Genomic DNA, 17,876 nt, shown 5'->3' on the forward strand with positions numbered 1-17,876 from the left:
TTTTTTTTTTTTTTTTTTTTTTTTTTTTCTCTCTCTCTCTCTCAGATATTTGCTGGGTTTTAGGGTAACAGCCTGCCAATCACCAAGGCAATTAATATCCTAACAACAGCACAGTAATAATTACAGTAAACACCAAACATGGAGGTTTCCCGCTTCAGTGCAGCCCCTTCAGTCAGTGACATTCTTCTGTCTGAATCTTGCCCAAGATTTGTCAATCAACCTACATAGTACAAGAAATAGGCTTTCCCCTCTACTTTGGGCAAAAGCATATCGCCGAACAATCCCTCTTTTGAATCAGAAATCGCGCACTTGCTTCGGAAAACAACGGCTCTCATAGAACTGTACAATGCAGATATAGCCACTTCCATACATTAACGATAGGATAGCGATGATTACTTCGTTCGGGTAGAACTATAACGAATAGAATAGAATCCGGGCTCAAAGGCCCTTCTCGTTCCTCCTCATTGAACTTCAAACACCCCCTGCGGTAGCGGTGGTCGTTCTCGAGTTTCGCTGGTTGGCGAGCAGCCGTTAACAATTTAAATTATGCCACACGGCCGATTTACTTCTTTTGCTTGCTAGGTCCAAGCCCACATCCATTAGAATTCCAGGGGCCAACCGCTACGCTACGTCAAGCCTCCTGCCTACTGTACCTCAGACAACAGCCTGTGCAGAAACTTGCATTCGCCTAAGGTAGATGGTAAATTGGCTTGAACAAAGTTCCGGTTCCATTTTGCACGGTAATTAATTCTAGTACCAGGAGGGAAGAGAAAAGCCCAATGCCCCTTTTTGTCCCCATGTGCCTGGTTGCTAGGCAAGACAACCGAGTACAGCCCCAGCGCCCAATGCCACAAATCACCCCTAGACTAGTCTACCTACCATACCCCTCAACACAAGACCCTACAAATACAGCCTTGTCCAGCTGGTAAGTCTTGAAGATGGAGAGAAATTTTTCGTCTAACCGGACTGGATAATCTCGTACGATTTATAAGCCTACCGCAGTAGCACGCCGTCTCTCGTTAACTGATAAAGCGGAATCTTCAAAGACTTTGCTCACTACTGCATTAAATACCCCATGCAACACAGTCAGCAACACACCGCTCTGCATCCATCTCACAAAGATCCAAGAACACCCCCCATGCGAATCTTTTGAGTGGAACTGCGATCTTCAAAGCCTGCCAAATTGAAGGCTCCGCAGGGGCTGCTCAAATGCTACTTGGCAATGCCCGTCAATGCCTTTTGATTGGACCACTGGTCCCCAAGCAGGACATGATGGAATTTGTTCGTTGTAGGCCCAGTTTTTCCCCTTGGTTGCGCGACGGGCCCCCACCCCACCCTTTGCGTCGCTCGGGCGGGCGCTGGTCCAGGTTTCTGACGCTGATCGAAGATACGAAGCAATAATGTATTTTGCTTTTTCGTTCACCAAATATTACTGTAACTCTTGACTTGGGAAGATGGGCCGTGTGGCTCAAAAATGACTCTGTGGTGTACGCCACTAGCCTACTTGCTACTCTAAGTTGGGGTAGCTGACTGTTCGCTAGCTTGCTAGCTTGCCTGGTAGGCAATTACTCCGTAGGCCCCCTAGGCCTTTATGATATATGTAAAGTGCACAGTCTGCGTAGTCAATCGGCAAGTGGGCAGCATTAAAAAATCGATTTCATTCCAAGGAAATTTTGGGTATTTAATCTGTAGATGGCCAGCCTTTTTTTCTGAATGCCATCATGGATCGTTGGTGCACAACCGAGACACAGAGAATGTTTCCATGGCTTCCGAAGTAGAAAAAAACAAACACACAAGACGGATAACAATCTTCCGTGTCCGTAGACAGCAATCCAAGCCTGTTAGGGTCTAGCCAGTTGCCCTGCGTGCATATTCTGGAGCAGGGCACGACATCAAGGACGCATCTCCAGTCATCACAAGACTAGCCTGCACTCGGCTACTGCACCTGCATCCATAGGATTGAACAAACTCAGAATTTCTTAATAGTTTTAAAACTTGAGATGAGGTGTTGAACATCTTCAGGTACTACCGCCATTAATTGTATTAATCAGGATAAGTGGGGTAAGGTAGTATGGAATCCTCCTCCCCACTATGCCGCAGCTTGCACACCTTGCTCACCTCAACCATTAAGTACTGCTGGCCATTTAATTGACAGGTGAATTGAAACGACGTGACGTGACGCGTTCGGTTTCCCCACCAAAAAGAGTTATGCTTCGGATAGTCTCATGCGACCACAATAGATGATCAAGTTGTTTCTTTCCCATATCTACTGGGATGTTTCTAGGGGCTTGCCTGATATTTGTCGTACCTACTTAGATAAAGGTAGCAGACATTTGTTGGTTGCGTGTTGGGATTTCAACCGCAAGCTACCATCAATCAAACGGCCTTCTCAAGTCTACAAACCTTGGGCATTTCCTCTCAGTATCTTGTGCGTCACATATCACAGGATGGTTGGAAAGTCACAGGACATCCGTGGCTTCTTCCAACGGAGTGCGAAGCCGGAGCCGGAACCGGAGCCGAAATCACCGTCTCCCCAGACCGTTGTTTCCTCCGAATCGTCGGCACTTTCTTCAGCCCCGCCATCGTCCGCCTCACGTGCTTCAACCAAACGAGCCCGCTCCCCAACACCTATCACGACCTTCCCACCATCCAAAAGGTCTTGCTCCTCAACCCCAGTAGATTCTCATTTCCGCTGCAGCACCCCACCTCGCCAATCTAACCCGGCCCCTCGGCCCCGCGATGCAGTCATCGCCGCCTCAGATGATGAAGGATCGGACTCATCTGACTCTCTCGAAGACGTGACTGTGATATGGCAGCGCGTCAACCCGAACGCTACTGCTGCAGCAACCGTTCGTCCGGTCGTGGCTGCGGCTGTCACCCCTCCGCGGGCAAAGCGGCATTCAGTTGCTACTACACCCCTCACCATTCGTGCTAAGCGTATGATGGCCGAGAATCACAAGTACAACTTGGATGCCCTGAAACGCTTGACCCAGGCAGACTTGGAAGCTGATGCCAGTCAAAAGAGGGTTTCTGATCTGCTTCAGAGCAGTCGTGAGAGCAGCCCCGAGCCGGATGCTTTTGAAGAGCAGCTGGCGAGCTACGAGCCTGGAGAGGACGACAAGGGCAAGGTTGGCAAGCAGAGAATGCGTACAGCCATCAAGAGGGTTGAAGCGCATTCTGCCAGTCAATGTTACTACTTTTTTGAGCAAAGTCTCAAACCAGCGACTTCGAAGCAGCTAGGGAAGGACAAGTTTCCTACAAAGGTTGCCTCTGGATGCTGGGAATTCTTGAAGAACCCAAAACAAAGATCACATCACTTTCTGTCTGGTCTGCCACTACAATTGGCGAAACGACAGCACCATCTCCCGTCGGAGCTTTTCCTCTGGATTCTGCGGCAATTGCCTGCCGAGGAGAACAAAATGCTTCGTCATCAGTATATTCTCACGGCCGCCGCAGCAGTAGCAAATACTGAACTGGGGCATGAGGTTGATGACGCTCTCCTTCGAGAACTGCTAAAGGGTTTGGGCAGTAAAGCTAATAGCGTTGACGCGATGCTTGCGAAGCTTCCTCTCGAGGATGAACTCAGTGAGCCATATCCCAATGCTGACTGGTCGCATGTGATATCATTCCTGGATCTCCTAGCCGCACTAGTTTCGGCAAGGAAACTTGGTGGACCCCCCAGGCTTTCCTTGGCTGCGACTACCAAAGCAACTCAAATCCTGCTTCGTGTTGGTTTGGACAGGGCGGTTATGGACAACATGGATGTGATGAACAGCTATCATTCCGCTCTCGACTCTCTGCTGGATAGCGTCCCGGAAGGAGACTGGGACGATTTCGTAAGTACAACCCCGTAGTGTCTGGGATATAGACTGTCTAATACTGACACTGGTATTAGTGCTACGAAGCGAGTAAATCTTTGTACAGGAGCGTTGAAACCGCCCACCTCCGTTGGCAGCCACTTTCATATATTGTAGGAGAGACCCTCCGCTCGCATGATTTCAAGCGCAGACTTGCACTAGTATTCCTGTTCGATTCTGTGGCCCGTGCCCGTCAAGCACCAGACGAATCGACAAATTTGCTGGCAATCATTCACCGTGTGGGATCAACTTTGAGCATACGTAACGACACCAACTATGAAGAGACTGCAGCCTTGCTAAGGCTGCTGAATATCGCCATCGATGATGGTTTTGGTCGGACCCGAGAGGATTTCGACAACCAGGTTGACGAACTTACAGCTGCACTCAAGTTAATATGGAGCAACATCATTGCAACGGGAGGCGGTCACAGTTCCAGGCTAGATGCTAAAACGCTGGCCGAATGGATCCCAGACAGACTGAAGTATACTGTACGCACACGACGTCCACCCAAGTCAAATATCTACTGTACAGAGGAGGAAAAGCCTGCCGGACAAGACATCAGGAAAATGTTTAGTGCAAGATTGGGGGCGATTGTAAAACGGGAAGACACAATTCACGTAAGGACGGATACCAAGACAGATATAGGATGAATGCGGTTGCAGGGGGCATCGAAATCTGTCAGGCCCTTACGAGGTACTGTATCATACAAAGACTAGGCAAGCGCCCCTTAATGCAAGAAAATTGCCGGACAGGAGTCAATATGTAGTGATGTTATGCTGAAGGAATATGATATATGGTAGGATAATCTCGCTCTTAGTCGCGGAACTTGCGGTTCGGGTTCTTTCCAAACAAGGCCTCCCTCATCGCAGGCAATGCACTGGTGTTGAGGATGGACAACCTTGCCTCGAATGTGTTGTCGATCTCAATCTTGCCACCACCGGCAAGGATAGCAACACCGCCAGCGCTATGGGAATGTTAGTGATGTATGCTTACTATGTGGGAATGTACATGCTAGTGATACAGTGGGAAGCAAGCAGCTCACCTTCCATCCGCAATGGGGTTGCTTTCGTCGATCGTCGCCTTGATCTCCGAGCCGACCTTCTGCTTATACTCCTTGGCGGCGGCATCAATTGCATTCTTGACAACGTCGTAATCGGCCTTACGGGCGCGAACCTGCATCTGCGGCTCGTGCAAGGCGTAGAAGCCCTCGAGGAGCAGGTTCTTCAGGATCTCCTGGTACTTCTTCTTGTCCTTGGTGCCCTCGGACAGGCGCTTCTGCGCGGCGTCGAAGATGTCATCCAGCAGCTCCTGGCGTGCGCCCAGTACCTTGAGACGTGTCTTGTTGGCGACGGTCGACCGGGTGATCTGCTGAGACATGGTGGCCTGCTTGAACTTCTTCTCGTACTGGCTGTCGATGGCGTCGGTCTCCTGGCGCACCAGCTTGGACTTTTCGATGGCGAACTCCTCGTTGGCCTTGATCTCGATCTCGCGGGCCTTCTCCATGGCCTCCTGCTTGATGAACGCCGTCATCTTACGGAGCTCCTGCCCGACCTGTCGTTTGGAGTTGACCCCCCCGTTAGCATTGTGATTGCGTTTGGCAGTCTGCGCAGACTCTCTCATGACAATGCACAGCGGCAGCCATAGCAGCAGCAGCGCATGGCTGTAGCCATCTTAATCCTAGGCATCACTCGGCCTGAGATGACGCCCCTGGGCGGCGTTCATATTTGCGTACCTGATCGTCGGACAGGGCGTGGACTTGCGACATTTTGGCGGTAGGATTACGATCACGACTATATGCAAGACACAATAGCAGAAGGCCGAGAGCGGTTTGATGCTGTGTTTGGTAAAGTTGATTTGTAGGCTGTAATTCGGGGGTCGATGATGTTTCAAGGTTCAGTCAGTTGAAAGTCGAATCCGGTACGGTTACAGCAAGCTTCAGTTGTGAGTTACCCCGAGCTTCGGCCGGGGTCTCCGCCAGCTCCAAGTCTAGCATTAGTTCCTCCCGCGCTGGCCTAATGACGGCACGTAACACAACCACCTGCTGCCAGCCAGCCAGCCCCACAACCGCTTTCAAGCCTCAACAGGCACCCCGCTTAATCTGGACGCAAGGTACAATGTGGCGCACTGGCCCGAATACCGTAGACAGGAGCTCGCATCCGGATAATCTGTTTCCGGCAGACCAATCACAAGGTGCTAGAGTCGGATTCCGCCACAATAGAGGGTCCGGTCTCATGTTTCTGATGGAGACCCCTGTCAGCAGCGCCAGCCCTTCATCATAGCGTTTCGATCACCGTCCGTTTCCCAGCCCAGACCCAAGCCCAGCTCCGCTTCGCAACTGCATCTCACTACTCATACATATACATATACCATACCTCCACACCCGGTAAGCGAGCGCGACAAAAGGGTCACCGCCTGGAAATGTACGATTCACGAAAAACTGCCCCAACAAATACCGCTTAACAATCTCCTGCTATATGTTATCATGCCTCCCATGTCTTGAATCCTTTGGCGCCGTTTTGGGGTCTTCCTTTATTCAGTTATAGAAGCTCAGCTGCGCCGCCGCAAGCCAGTCACAAAGCAACGACGCACGAGGGGCCCCGTCATCGACATCATCACTTTAAAACAATCACCCACATTTAGAGACGCTTTTCTTTCCTATCCTCCTCGACAACATTTCGATCTGCTCATTTAACACGCCTGGGGTTTCCCATATGTTAGCAAGCCGTTTCGCTTCCTTGGTCCCAATAAACAGTCGATTTCCCTGGGCTATGCGAGGTCCAGAGAGCGCATCCCTTGTATTGTACTCCAGCCAGATGATACCTTGATTACCACCCTCCAGCGCAATGGGCTCAATCGGCGATCTCAATCCGGGTGGGAGCATAGCCGTAAGAGAACGATTCTTCTATCAGGGCGATGATCGACAAGGCGAAAGAACTACTAACAGTGAATGCCAATGCTCACGCAGGTCGGAATCATTGTTGGCTTGTTATCTACCGGTGTGCAAAGCCTTGGAATAACGCTTCAGCGCAAGTCACACATCCTCGAAGACGAAAAGGGTCCCCACGATATACGAAGACCGCCACACCGCAGAAGAAGATGGCAAATTGGCATGGGCATGTTCATAGTGTCCAACTTGCTGGGTAGTACCGTTCAAATTTCGACGCTTCCGCTCCCAGTTCTCTCGACTCTCCAGGCCTCGGGTCTGGTCTTCAACTCGATATGCGCTTCTCTAATCCTGGGAGAGCCGTTCACACGGTGGTCGATTGGTGGCACGTTACTTGTTTGCACCGGTGCGCTACTGATCGCTATTTTTGGAGCCATCCCGAGCCCTCCGCACACACTTGAAGAGCTGCTCATCCTGCTCGGCCGCACGCCGTTTGTGGTCTGGATGTGTCTGCAAGCCGTGCTTGTAATAACTGTGGCGGCTGCGACGGAGTCGCTCAATCACGTTTTCAAAAAACTGGCGCAGAACCCTAGGTTTCGGCTGGTCCGGGGCTTAGCTTACGGATGCATCAGTGGTATTCTGTCCGCACACTCGTTGCTTGTGGCCAAATCAGCGGTCGAGCTTGTCATCAAGACGTTGACAGGCGGAAGTAACCAGTTTGTCCATTGGCAATCGTGGGTTTTACTTCTTGCACTCGTGACACTGGCCCTAACGCAGCTATACTATCTACATAGAGGCCTAAAGCTGGTCTCCACTTCGGTCCTATACCCATTGGTATTCTGCATCTACAACATCATCGCCATTCTTGACGGTCTCATCTACTTTGACCAAATGAACCAGCTCAGTTTGAAGAGTGCCCTGCTCATAGCGTTGGGCACTGTCATTCTGCTGTCTGGTGTATTGGCACTCTCGTGGCGTCTCAGCGATGAGCAGCACCCGCCAGCAGTTGGCCAATCTACGCTCGCGCCGGGGCTTGGCCTTGTCGAGGACACGGACGGCGAAGAAGACGACGAGGAAGGACTCCTGCTTGGCTCGGACTTCGGCCGTGTCGGGGACGAGGACGATGTCCTAGAGTCGAGCACGTACACCACATACCAAACAGTCGGCAGTGAACGCAGGCCATCGCTGCTCGCAATAGGAGATCAACAAAGGCCTCTGTCCCTGAATCTCACACCAACACGGAAGAAGACATCTTATTCTTCCAAGCGCACGAGCTGGGCGGAACGTGTTGAAATTTGGGGCGAGCTTGAGGACCTCGAACGCCCTGCATCTCCGGCCTTTAGCAGAAGTCGGAGCCAGACACTACCTTCCATGGTGGGTGGATCTGACATGCCACCGCGCAGAGGGTTCAGTAGCGGTAGTCCTTTTAGTCCTGGCGGTGTGGCAGTTGTTGAGGCGACTGAGGACGCAGGGGGCGATGCAGATACCGAGGCCCAACATGGCCGTTTGCGTCTCCGTCGCCGGAGGCGGTCCACGGGGTTTCCAGGATTTCATGCTAGGAAGACTAGAAGGAAGAGTTCAGGAGGGCTTCAGGACGCTATTAGCGGACTCTGGAGAAACAGGTGGTGGAACGCGTCATCTGGGTCGAAGGGCAAAGGTCCTGCCGTCGATCCACAAGGGGAGGACATGCCTGCTTTTCCTCCTTATAGGGATGACCCTAACGATGAAGAACAGGGAGGACCAAGTCCGAACAGTGCAAGCTCTTCCTCACGTGACGGGCCACCAGGGAACGATTCGAACGTATAAAGTATTGATTATGGGTTGGAATAGGCGTTTAATTTGAAATGCTACATGACATTTTTGACTCGTGATGGGGCTACAACTTGTTGACGTAGAACTGAACCATCAATATAGACAGCGACTATTGTATGGCTTGCCCCGAGCTTGGTCATTTTTTGGCAACCAAGACTACTGGCTCCCCGTTCTTTACCTGAAGGCAGACTTTGCCCGATCCATCAGATGTATAAGTACCGCTACCGAATTTGTCCTCCCAGGTGGCAGCCACCATTCGCGTGTAGAAGCACTCCTGACCATTGAATCCCGACCCGCGGTTCGTCGTCAAAACCACCACGTGCCCGTCTGCTCGACTGAAGGCGTACGAATTTTTAGTGACGAGCAGGTGAAGGTGGTCGTCAGCGGTAAGCCCGCCGGCTGCGGCCCGCACGCCCGACAGCCGCGAGATGGCGCGGTAGAGGTCGCCGTCGGCGCGGTAGCGGCTGCGCCAGAGGTCCTCGCGGTTCCCGGGGTCGGCGCCGCCGGAGAAGCCCTGCTCGGTGCCGTAGTAGACGACGGGGATGCCGCGGGCCAGCAGCACGTAGGCCAGCGCGTTCTTGAGCAGCGCGGCGTCGCGGTTCCTGCTCAGCCACCGCGGGTCGTCGTGGCTGTCGAGGAAGTTGGCCAGCGTCGTCGGGTCCGAGAACCGCCGCGAGACCTCGTCGTGCTTGTCCACCAGTCCCTGCGGCGACTGGCCCTGCTGCAGGTACCGGCCCAGCGACTTGTACACGGGGAAGTTGAAGAAGCCCGCCATGGCCTTGTCGTAGCCCGCGATGTAGCTGACGTCCTCGCTGTACACTTCGCCCAGGGTGTAGACGCCCGACGCCCAGGCAAAGCCGGGCCAAAAGGTTTTTTCTACGTGCTTGACCGTGTCTATTCGGAGGCCGTCGACCTTGAACTCTGACACGATCCACTTGATCCAGTCCGTCAGCAGGGTGCGGATCTTCGGGTCTTGGGTGTTGAGGTCGGGCAGGTTGCCGAGCCTGCACCGCTCGACGCTCTGCTGGCTTGAGTAGTCAATCTTGCATTCTGGGTGATATGAACTCTCCTGGTTCAGCGGTGCCGGTTTGTTCTCCGAGATGGGACCGTTGCCCATGTGGTTGGCGACAACGTCGACCATGATAAACATTCCCTGGTAAGAGGACGGTATGTGAGTACTATAGGAAAAAAAAAAAAAAAAAAAAAAATAGCAGCCAAGAAATTTTAGTATAGATATACTTCTTGTGTGCAAGAGACCGTACCTTGTCATGCGCTGCCCTGATTAGGCTTTTCAAGTCATCAGCCGTGCCATATTTGGGGTTGATGGCATAGAGGTTCTTGGCCCAGTATCCATGGTATCCACCATTGTGATCTAAAAGAAGAGCATAGTCAGTTAGTCGTACCGGACAGTGATGAACCACTTGGGTGGGTGTCCATATCTCATACTTTCAACAACTGGTGTGATCCAGATAGCATCGAATCCCATCCCTCGAATGTAGTCCAGCTTCGACTGCAGCCCCTTGAACGTGCCTCCGCAGTACTGGCCGAGATCACCGCAAGAGTTGCCGCCCCCGTCGCTTTCGTTCCTGGCGATGCGGTCCGTTAGCGCAAAGTATATGTTGCGACTCTTCCAAGCAGTTGTGTTTGCAGCCAAGACTACAGATAGCTGCAGAAACACTGCCGTCAAGGTATGAAGCCAAAGCATGCTGGATATTGATCAAGGAGCGGTTGTTGTAGCATATCGAAGTTGAACTTTTGGGATCATGGTCCTACGCCTAGATATATATCACAAACGCACTTGCTGAGATATTGCTCCCGAAGCTTCTTCGACCAGTAGACACACCATGTGTTACTGTACCCCAAGAGATTAGTCAGGGGTTGAACATGCAGGAGGCATTACATGGATCGGAAATCCTCCATCTCCAATTACACGATGCCGTAGTTCCGATTATCCAGGTTTATATAGCAAATTGTGATGCTAGACTTGGAACAGTCAATTTACTAGAAAGCGTTCCCACGTAGTAAGCACCTGTCTTCATCCGCCAAGACACACTACCTTCTGAGCAGCTAGCTGGATTTTGGCCGGGGCTGTGGGGATGTGGCCAAGAACAGGGAATCTTCCCATTTGTTACAGATTGTCCTGTGCCTGGAGTTGCCTGCCTAATCCAGGCGTCACTAACAACCGCTTGGGATAGTAAGCAAGGCGGCTCAGTAGCAGGGTACCGTGGACTTGATTGACGGCAATCGCTCGAGTGTTTTGAGACCATGGTTCACACTTCCAAGTTCACTAATTTTCAAGACTTGCTGGAAATGAGAATTTTCCAATCGAACCAAGGGAGATGCAATATCCTAAAAACCGCCCCGAGACATGTCTTTCTAACCTGCCGAATCTAGTGACACAACACAGTGAGAGGTGCGGAGTCTCGATTCATAGATAGGATGTCTCTTAAATTCCACCGAATCCTGAGATGCTAAACAACTTGAAACGGCATTTTCTCCACAAGGCTTTTCAACTGAGGTCAAACAAATACTACGGTATATACAACAGGATAAAATCTATACAATGGGGAATGATAGCGACGAAAATCTCAAAAACCTCGCTAGTAGAGTGTGTTGTGTGAACATATGCGGTAAAGATCGACTGGGACGAAAGGGGACGCTCAGCCCCGAAAATGTCCACGAAGAAACAAACACCTGACTGAGTATTGATGATTGGGAAGCGTTGGCTTCAGCATAGGAAAAAGAAAAAGAAAAAAAAAGAAGAAATCAAGAAAGTTAGATGCAATGCCGAGAACCTCCCAAATGACCGCTAAATACACCAAGACATAAGCTGGAAAGGTTATGCAACCGCAGATTGGCCATCTTGCTCCCAACCAAGTCGCGCCAGATGGGCGTGTGGGCCAATGAGACAGGCCCGTGGGATGTCACAGAACTGGGAGGTCGATGGCATCGCGACTTTACATTGTGCCGATGGTGCTTTAAGGCGCTCACAGAGTGCTCAATGGCCCGGTCTTCTCGTCGATGTGACGGAAGCGCTCTTGCTCCTTACGGTCCTTCAGCAGACAGGCAGTAGCGATAACCAAGAGTCCGTCGATACCTGGAATGGTACTTCGCGTTAGCAAACAACCTGGGAACAAGACCTCATGCGCAATGTCAAAACACAAAACAAGGCGCAACATACCACACATGCCGAAAACACCAGTAAAGATGTTGTCAATGAAGACGTTGGCGAAGCTGGTGATAGGGGTTGCGCAGCCGCGCATCAGGGCTGAAGCCGCTGGGCTAGGGCAGACCTGGTTTGTGACGAAGGCGGGCGCTGTACTATTGTAGTAACCACAGCACTTGAACTATACATTATACATATCACTCCGGTTAGCAGGGCATATTCCACCATCATTACAAATGACTCGACGCCGTCCTTCTGGAATCAGGGATGACTAACCGAGACCTCCATGAGCGACTGGACCTGGGGAGTTTGCTGAACCCAGATAGGGAAAAGATCGTCCCTGGTCTTGAGGGTCATGATCCAAAGGAACAGACCAATAACGAGGCTGAAAATAGCGTTCACGACAACAAGGTAACCCGACATCTTGAGCCAGCCGCGGGCGGGTGTGCTGAGCGCAGGGATGGTCAGGAGGAAGGTGATGAAGATGAATATGGCATTCACTATCCCTGCCGTCAACGGAAATTTCTGATATAACAAATTCCGAGCGGCCTGGTTGCCCTCCGTGGGAATCTCGTCCCTGACATTGCCGACAACTATCGAGAACCCCAGGATCAGGGCGCCCATGAGGACGAAGAGGAAGTCGGCGATGATGTACGCCACGAGAATTTTGTTCGCCATCGCAAAAAAGTAAGAGGTTCGTCGGTCGGTATCGAAATCGTTCGCGATCGTCCGCTAAAAAAAAAAAAAAAAGGCCGGTGATTGCCTAACAAACTCTTTCTCCCCGCGAAGGTGGACGCACCCCACAGCCCTTTGGCTTCAATTCCTCTTTTCTATCTTCTCCTCGATGACTTGTAATAACAATAAAGAGTATGGTGTATCGTGATCAGAGTCGACGGCCGGCGTCTGTTAGCGTCAAGGTCACTTTAGGGCCTTTTTCGCTGTTTCCCCGTGGGAAAGAAAGGAATGACGGTGCGGTCGGACAGTCGAGGCCAGTCGAGATATTTGGTGGTCGGACGGAGGAACGTGTGGTCGACCAGCAACTTCGGATTTACCTGGTAGAGAAATCCGCCACTAAATCTCCGGACTTTCGTGTCGACTTGGATGGATTGAATGAGTGTGATCTGTGTCTTTGGGATACAACGGTCGGTTAAATAAAAAAGAACGAAGAAAAAAAATAATATGGAAAAAGTGTGACGGTATCGTCAAACAGGAAGAGGAAAAAAAAACCCCGTGGGAAGAAAAATGCCCCCGAAAGCACGACAGACGTAAGGAAGATTTGCGAAGGAGGGACGGCGTCCAGGTTGCAGATTTCACACACACGTTATGCACCCAAAAAAAAACACAAAAATAAAGCTGCAGCCGGGCAGGTGAAAGAAACGAATTGGCAGAGTGCGTAAGTGTGTTGAGAGAGTGAACCAGAATACGAGAAAAGGGAGCGAACGAAGCCTGGTGTGGATTCAAGCGTTTACCCACAATGAAGGAGAGGATTCCATGCTCTCTCACTCGTTCATTTGGGCGAACATGGGCTGTTTTCTCTCTTGGGTGATGCACGCAGGTTTCAGTCCTGTCGGAACAGGGGTAAGGGGGCCTTGCCGTTTGCCGGGCTCCAAGGGCGCTTGCGGTGGGTCCGTCGAGAAATGGCAGCCCACAAGCCGTCACCCTTCGAGGCCGTCGAACATTTGGCTGCGAACAAGTCGGCAGGTTCCAGCCAAATTAGCCGCACAAGATCCTTGAAACCATTCGATTCCCAACCAATATCGAGTCTCGTCTGAATTCTCGTGGGAACATATCACTAGAAGCCCGACAAAGTTTGCATCACATCATACCGCTTCCTTTAGACTGATTATCGTACATGTCACTTACGTTTATCTAGGGTAATTTTGTTTGCCTCGGACGGAATTTTCGATAAAACTTCCCCTCACAGCCTTGTTCGCTAAAACTTGTACAGCACAGTAAATGCATCAGCGAAAACACCTATTACCCAAGTATAGATGCGCGGCCTATGCCGCACTCTTGAGCATTGCATTGTACTGTACCTTTGAGAAACCACAGGGTCGCATGTGGAGTGATCAAGAGCGGGCCAATGGCTGATCCATTATCCTCGTGGTGGTCTCAGTCCAATGATACCTATTGGCTTTAGCAGAAGACGGGTGGCTGATATAGAGAGACACAATCGAGTTTTATTACTAGACTAATTAGTGAAGACAGCCTTATAGAGGCAGATCTTACAATACACACCAAAGATCTGCAAGAAGCTTGGACTGCCGACAATCAGGTAGGTGTACTGCGTGGCTAGCAAACTAGCCGATTGAAGACAATCCCTCGCGGCCATCACCCGCAGAACGACCCCGAATTTGACAGGTTTCCACCTTTTTTTTGGTTCCAGCAAGATTTCACAACCCAGCTTGTTCGCCTGCAAGCCTGCCAATATGACAAGTGCGTCGCCACTCGGGCCAGCCCGAGGAGCCACATCCTGACATGAGTTTGGTTCTTGTTGGTTGGCCCTTGGTCCCAAGTTTCTCAGCCGCAAAACCCCGGCCAGGAGAAGCACGCAAAGCACGTTATGTTTACAGTGTTTTCCAGGGGCAAAGGGCAAATGCGTGACTCAGCCACTCTTTTCCAGGGCTAGGCCCCTATTGAATAGGTAGGTAGGCAAGCTAGGCTTGGTAAGTAAGATCTTATGGGGTAGTCCGTAGTAATTAGAACGGCGTACTAAGGTAGTGTGGTCTGTGGAGGTCAACTACCACACTGACAGCGATGTGTGTTGTTAACCCCTTTCCTGGCGAATTCTCTGCCATCTACGGACGCCTTGGCGCTTAAAAGTGAACTGAATAGTAAAGGGGCATATCGCCACTGTAGCAGGACGTGGGCAAATGTCGATTCACCCATCTATGTCAAGTACCATGAGATTTCAGTACGTCTGACTGCCCTTCATGTTCAGCACGACGTTGCGACATTACAACTTAATCCTTAATCTAGTCCAGTAATCCATTGCAGCTGTCAAAGCAAACTTTCGGGAGCCTATCCCCACATGGTGGTAGTCAATCACACCAACAGTCTGTGACACTTCTTAGCATTGTCGTGCAGCTTGCTTTTTTTTTTTTTTTTTTTTTTTTTTTTTTTCAAACCGCCCGGCAAACCGATGTTAGTCCTATGATTAAGTTGGCAAGGCGACTGGTATCTCCCCTTTGTGCTTGGTTTGTTCGTCGTGTCGTCGCTACTTTACTTTTTTGGCTGGCCCGACTCAAAGGAGGCCCAACTAACATTTCTACCCTCGAACCGCTGCTGCACGAATCCTAAATTTCGCCAGAATAAGTAATTCGCAACGAGTTACGCCAAATACCTTATCCAATAGCTTTTGAGAAAACCGACTGATATTGATTAGTCTACCAATCACCAACAACAAGTTAATAGGCTTATATCCTAATTCTATCAAGGTCACGTTCAGTGGCTCCATGAGACTGATAACAGATGATGGCGTGGCAATGACCCAGTGCTATGGCTGACCCAGAAGATCGCTCGTTGGCTCTCACCCTGTTGCGGGAATGAGTGGGATCAAACTTCTCTGAGGCCATCGACACGAAGCAACATCATTTACCAAATAGCATCCACTACAAAGGGCGATTAAGAATGGTATGTTTCTGGCTCGTTATGCGACAGGTTGTTATTTGTTGATTGATTGCCCATTTCTTATTAGATCTCAGGCCTGGCTTGCCTACTTCCTGAGGAACAACAATTGTTGTTTTTCCCCTCCCCTCTCCGTCCCTACCCTTAATTTCTGCCCTTGCTGCAACCACTAACAACAGCAAAAACAACAAAGAACACGTCGCCAACCCATCCGCCTTGTCAAGGCATTGTGCTACGTACTTTGTAGATACGGTGACTTGTGAAGATGAGATTGTGACTGCACGCCGTTGATATTATGCAAGATGCGTTATCGAATGCATGCTGAGGACCATGGGCTCCGGGGGGCACTGAATAAGATTTGTTGCGGGAGCTTTTGCAGGACGATGCAACCTCAGCACAGTGCTTGTTGTAACGGGTTGTTACTCGAGGGCAGGCAAATTGCGGCCCGCCAGCTGTCAAGACACAGTTGCATTTCCCTTGTCCTGCCGCCCTTTCTTGTCTAAGTTTTCTATTTAGCATTTTTTTTTATTACGTTTCTAATACATCGCTTGATCTCTGCCTCTGAAGTTTGGCTTGTGAAAACAATAAGAATCGAACTTTAACGACTAGCCATAAGGCTCATTATATTGCCACGAATTCAATCCGCACCTGACAGACAGATCAGATCAAAGGAAAGCACTGGCTGCTATGTGGTCTGAGGCTCGGCGAGCCGGCCTTTTGGCCGAAACCGCACGGGCGTGTTACAGGGGTAAGAAGGGCAAAGGAGAGAAGGAAAAAGAAAAAGAGAAAAAATAATAATAACAAAGAGCGGGGACGCGTAAGACGGGGTTGGGCAAGATAAACTAGCTAGGCCTTGCTAGCTCCTCCAGCGGTGACGAGCAGAAGTGGCCCAGCAGATTTGATTGGAATTGGACACGAGACTGACTTTTTGTGATTGACACGATATGAGGGGGAAACCAAACCGAATGATCTTCAACATAATAGAATAAGCTCCCACATTCCTTTGGTAATGGAAATACTTATGCAGAGCGATTCATATGTAGAATAAAATGAGAAACACATTTTGCCCGGTTCGCCACCGGAAAACCTCGATTCTTTTTGTACCCTATCTTCAATGTAAGTCTAGAAAAATCTCCTTTTGCGGAACAGCGTGGGTGATGGGCAGAGAGAGTGTCGAAAAATGTACTAGGTGCAAGTGTTGACTGTTCTGGACGACTGCTCTCTTGTCATTGGCTTCCACTTTGTCAAGAACCTGCACTCGCCCCAAAACGTGGCGGAGTTAGGGCGCATTCCCGCACGGTGGTGATCTGGACCACACCATTTCAGCCGACCCATCGAGATGTGACCATAATCAAGTACCCGGCCTTGGTGAATGTGAAAGATGATAAAAAGGTAACAAGGGTGGATTTGTTTTAGTTGAGAATGAGCCTGTAACCCCTTTGAACACATACAACGCAGCCGTTTTTTTTTTTTTTTTTTTTTTTTTTTTTTTTTTTTTTTTTTGTTGGCGTACTTGGCGTTGGCGAAGAGTAGCCTAGCTTTTCGGGCATATGTTTTCACTATTACTTTCTTAACTTTCCGCCTGAGCAGAAAGACAGTATTACTTACCGAACTTCAACGGTAAACCGAGAAACGCCATTTTCCTCATTTCCATATACTCCATACTGTGCGTTTACTCCGCCCGCCTGAGACGGGTTCGCGGGCACTGTGGAGATTGATCTCTCGACTTGGCTACTGCAAACGGCCTGTAAGATAATAAATTCGTACTCACCCCAACCAGGTAATAAAATTAAAGAACGTATCCCAGGTTCTCTCACCAATTTATGCGCCTTTCTGTTTTTTTTCTGTGATCTTAGCTCTGAAATAAAAAATAAAAATAAAAAACACCGATGTCGCCGATTGGTGTACCCTATCTTGCCTATGTCGAGTTCGAGCTTGAGAAAGTTGACGCGAGCGACTAATCAGTGTCATCTACCTAGCCTCGCGTAAAATTCCGAAACCAAAATTGCAGAACGCTTGACGCTTTGTGCAGGGATTGGATTGGAGGAGGAGAAGATTGCACTAGTGAAATGCCCAGAACAATCCTCTCCGAGCGAAGATCAGGATGCCTTGACACTGACAGTGTGAATCAGGGGGTGGATTAATCGACAGAACAATCAAACTTGCTAGACTTTGTTGAGCTGTGCCGATGGTATCGAAGCTTTGGAACTTACGAAGTAGGGCACAAATATTTACGAAGAATTCCAGAAATTAATGATCGGATGGATAGATATGGTGGTGCCATATATATCAGGCGAACAAGCGACAGGCGCTTTTTGGCTGCAGTAACCAACTCGGTGGGTTGATGGGTAGGTACTTCTTACAGAGAGGTCTCCGACTGATCAAGCTCTTACCGCACGGGCCTCTTTGGCACTGTCCAGGCCCGACAGGAACGAAAGAGAGCTGGCACGCTCATCTTCAACGGCTTGCGCGGGACGCACGTTTGGCATTTTCCTCTCTCGGTTTAAGGCGCTCCCTCATTCCAGCACCT

The 17,876-nt window shown here is 50.2% G+C and overlaps 5 protein-coding genes across 5 annotated transcripts; 3 read left to right on the plus strand and 2 right to left on the minus strand.

Annotated features, from left to right (window-relative positions):
* Positions 1-2,447: 2,447 nt before the first annotated feature.
* Positions 2,448-4,507, plus strand: PpBr36_09165 (uncharacterized protein; the record flags this gene model as incomplete). The annotated part of the gene is made up of 2 exons (XM_029896287.1): positions 2,448-3,836; positions 3,896-4,507. The coding sequence occupies 2 exons, from the start codon at positions 2,448-2,450 to the stop codon at positions 4,505-4,507; spliced, it is 2,001 nt and encodes a 666-aa protein (XP_029744592.1).
* Positions 4,508-4,670: 163 nt separating this feature from the next.
* PpBr36_09166 (uncharacterized protein) lies at positions 4,671-5,646 on the minus strand (the record flags this gene model as incomplete). Its single annotated transcript, XM_029896288.1, has 3 exons — positions 4,671-4,821; positions 4,900-5,408; positions 5,590-5,646. Coding segments are annotated over 3 exons (717 nt in total), but the record flags the coding sequence as incomplete, so codon positions are not given.
* Positions 5,647-6,700: 1,054 nt separating this feature from the next.
* On the plus strand, positions 6,701-8,547 carry PpBr36_09167 (uncharacterized protein; the record flags this gene model as incomplete). The annotated part of the gene is made up of 2 exons (XM_029896289.1): positions 6,701-6,742; positions 6,823-8,547. The coding sequence occupies 2 exons, from the start codon at positions 6,701-6,703 to the stop codon at positions 8,545-8,547; spliced, it is 1,767 nt and encodes a 588-aa protein (XP_029744985.1).
* A 142-nt stretch (positions 8,548-8,689) lies between these two features.
* PpBr36_09168 (uncharacterized protein) lies at positions 8,690-12,397 on the minus strand (the record flags this gene model as incomplete). The annotated part of the gene is made up of 6 exons (XM_029896290.1): positions 8,690-9,706; positions 9,816-9,925; positions 10,000-10,139; positions 11,545-11,650; positions 11,735-11,900; positions 11,996-12,397. The coding sequence occupies 6 exons, from the start codon at positions 12,395-12,397 to the stop codon at positions 8,690-8,692; spliced, it is 1,941 nt and encodes a 646-aa protein (XP_029744894.1).
* A 754-nt stretch (positions 12,398-13,151) lies between these two features.
* PpBr36_09169 (uncharacterized protein) lies at positions 13,152-13,810 on the plus strand (the record flags this gene model as incomplete). The annotated part of the gene is made up of 2 exons (XM_029896291.1): positions 13,152-13,420; positions 13,772-13,810. Exons 1-2 carry the CDS (start codon positions 13,211-13,213, stop codon positions 13,808-13,810), a joined length of 249 nt encoding a protein of 82 aa, XP_029744895.1. The 5' UTR covers positions 13,152-13,210.
* Positions 13,811-17,876: the final 4,066 nt, after the last annotated feature.

The sequence above is a fragment of the Pyricularia pennisetigena genome (genome assembly GCF_004337985.1).
Source record: "Pyricularia pennisetigena strain Br36 chromosome 7 map unlocalized Pyricularia_pennisetigena_Br36_Scf_8, whole genome shotgun sequence".
Classification (NCBI taxonomy): Eukaryota; Fungi; Ascomycota; class Sordariomycetes; order Magnaporthales; family Pyriculariaceae; genus Pyricularia; species Pyricularia pennisetigena.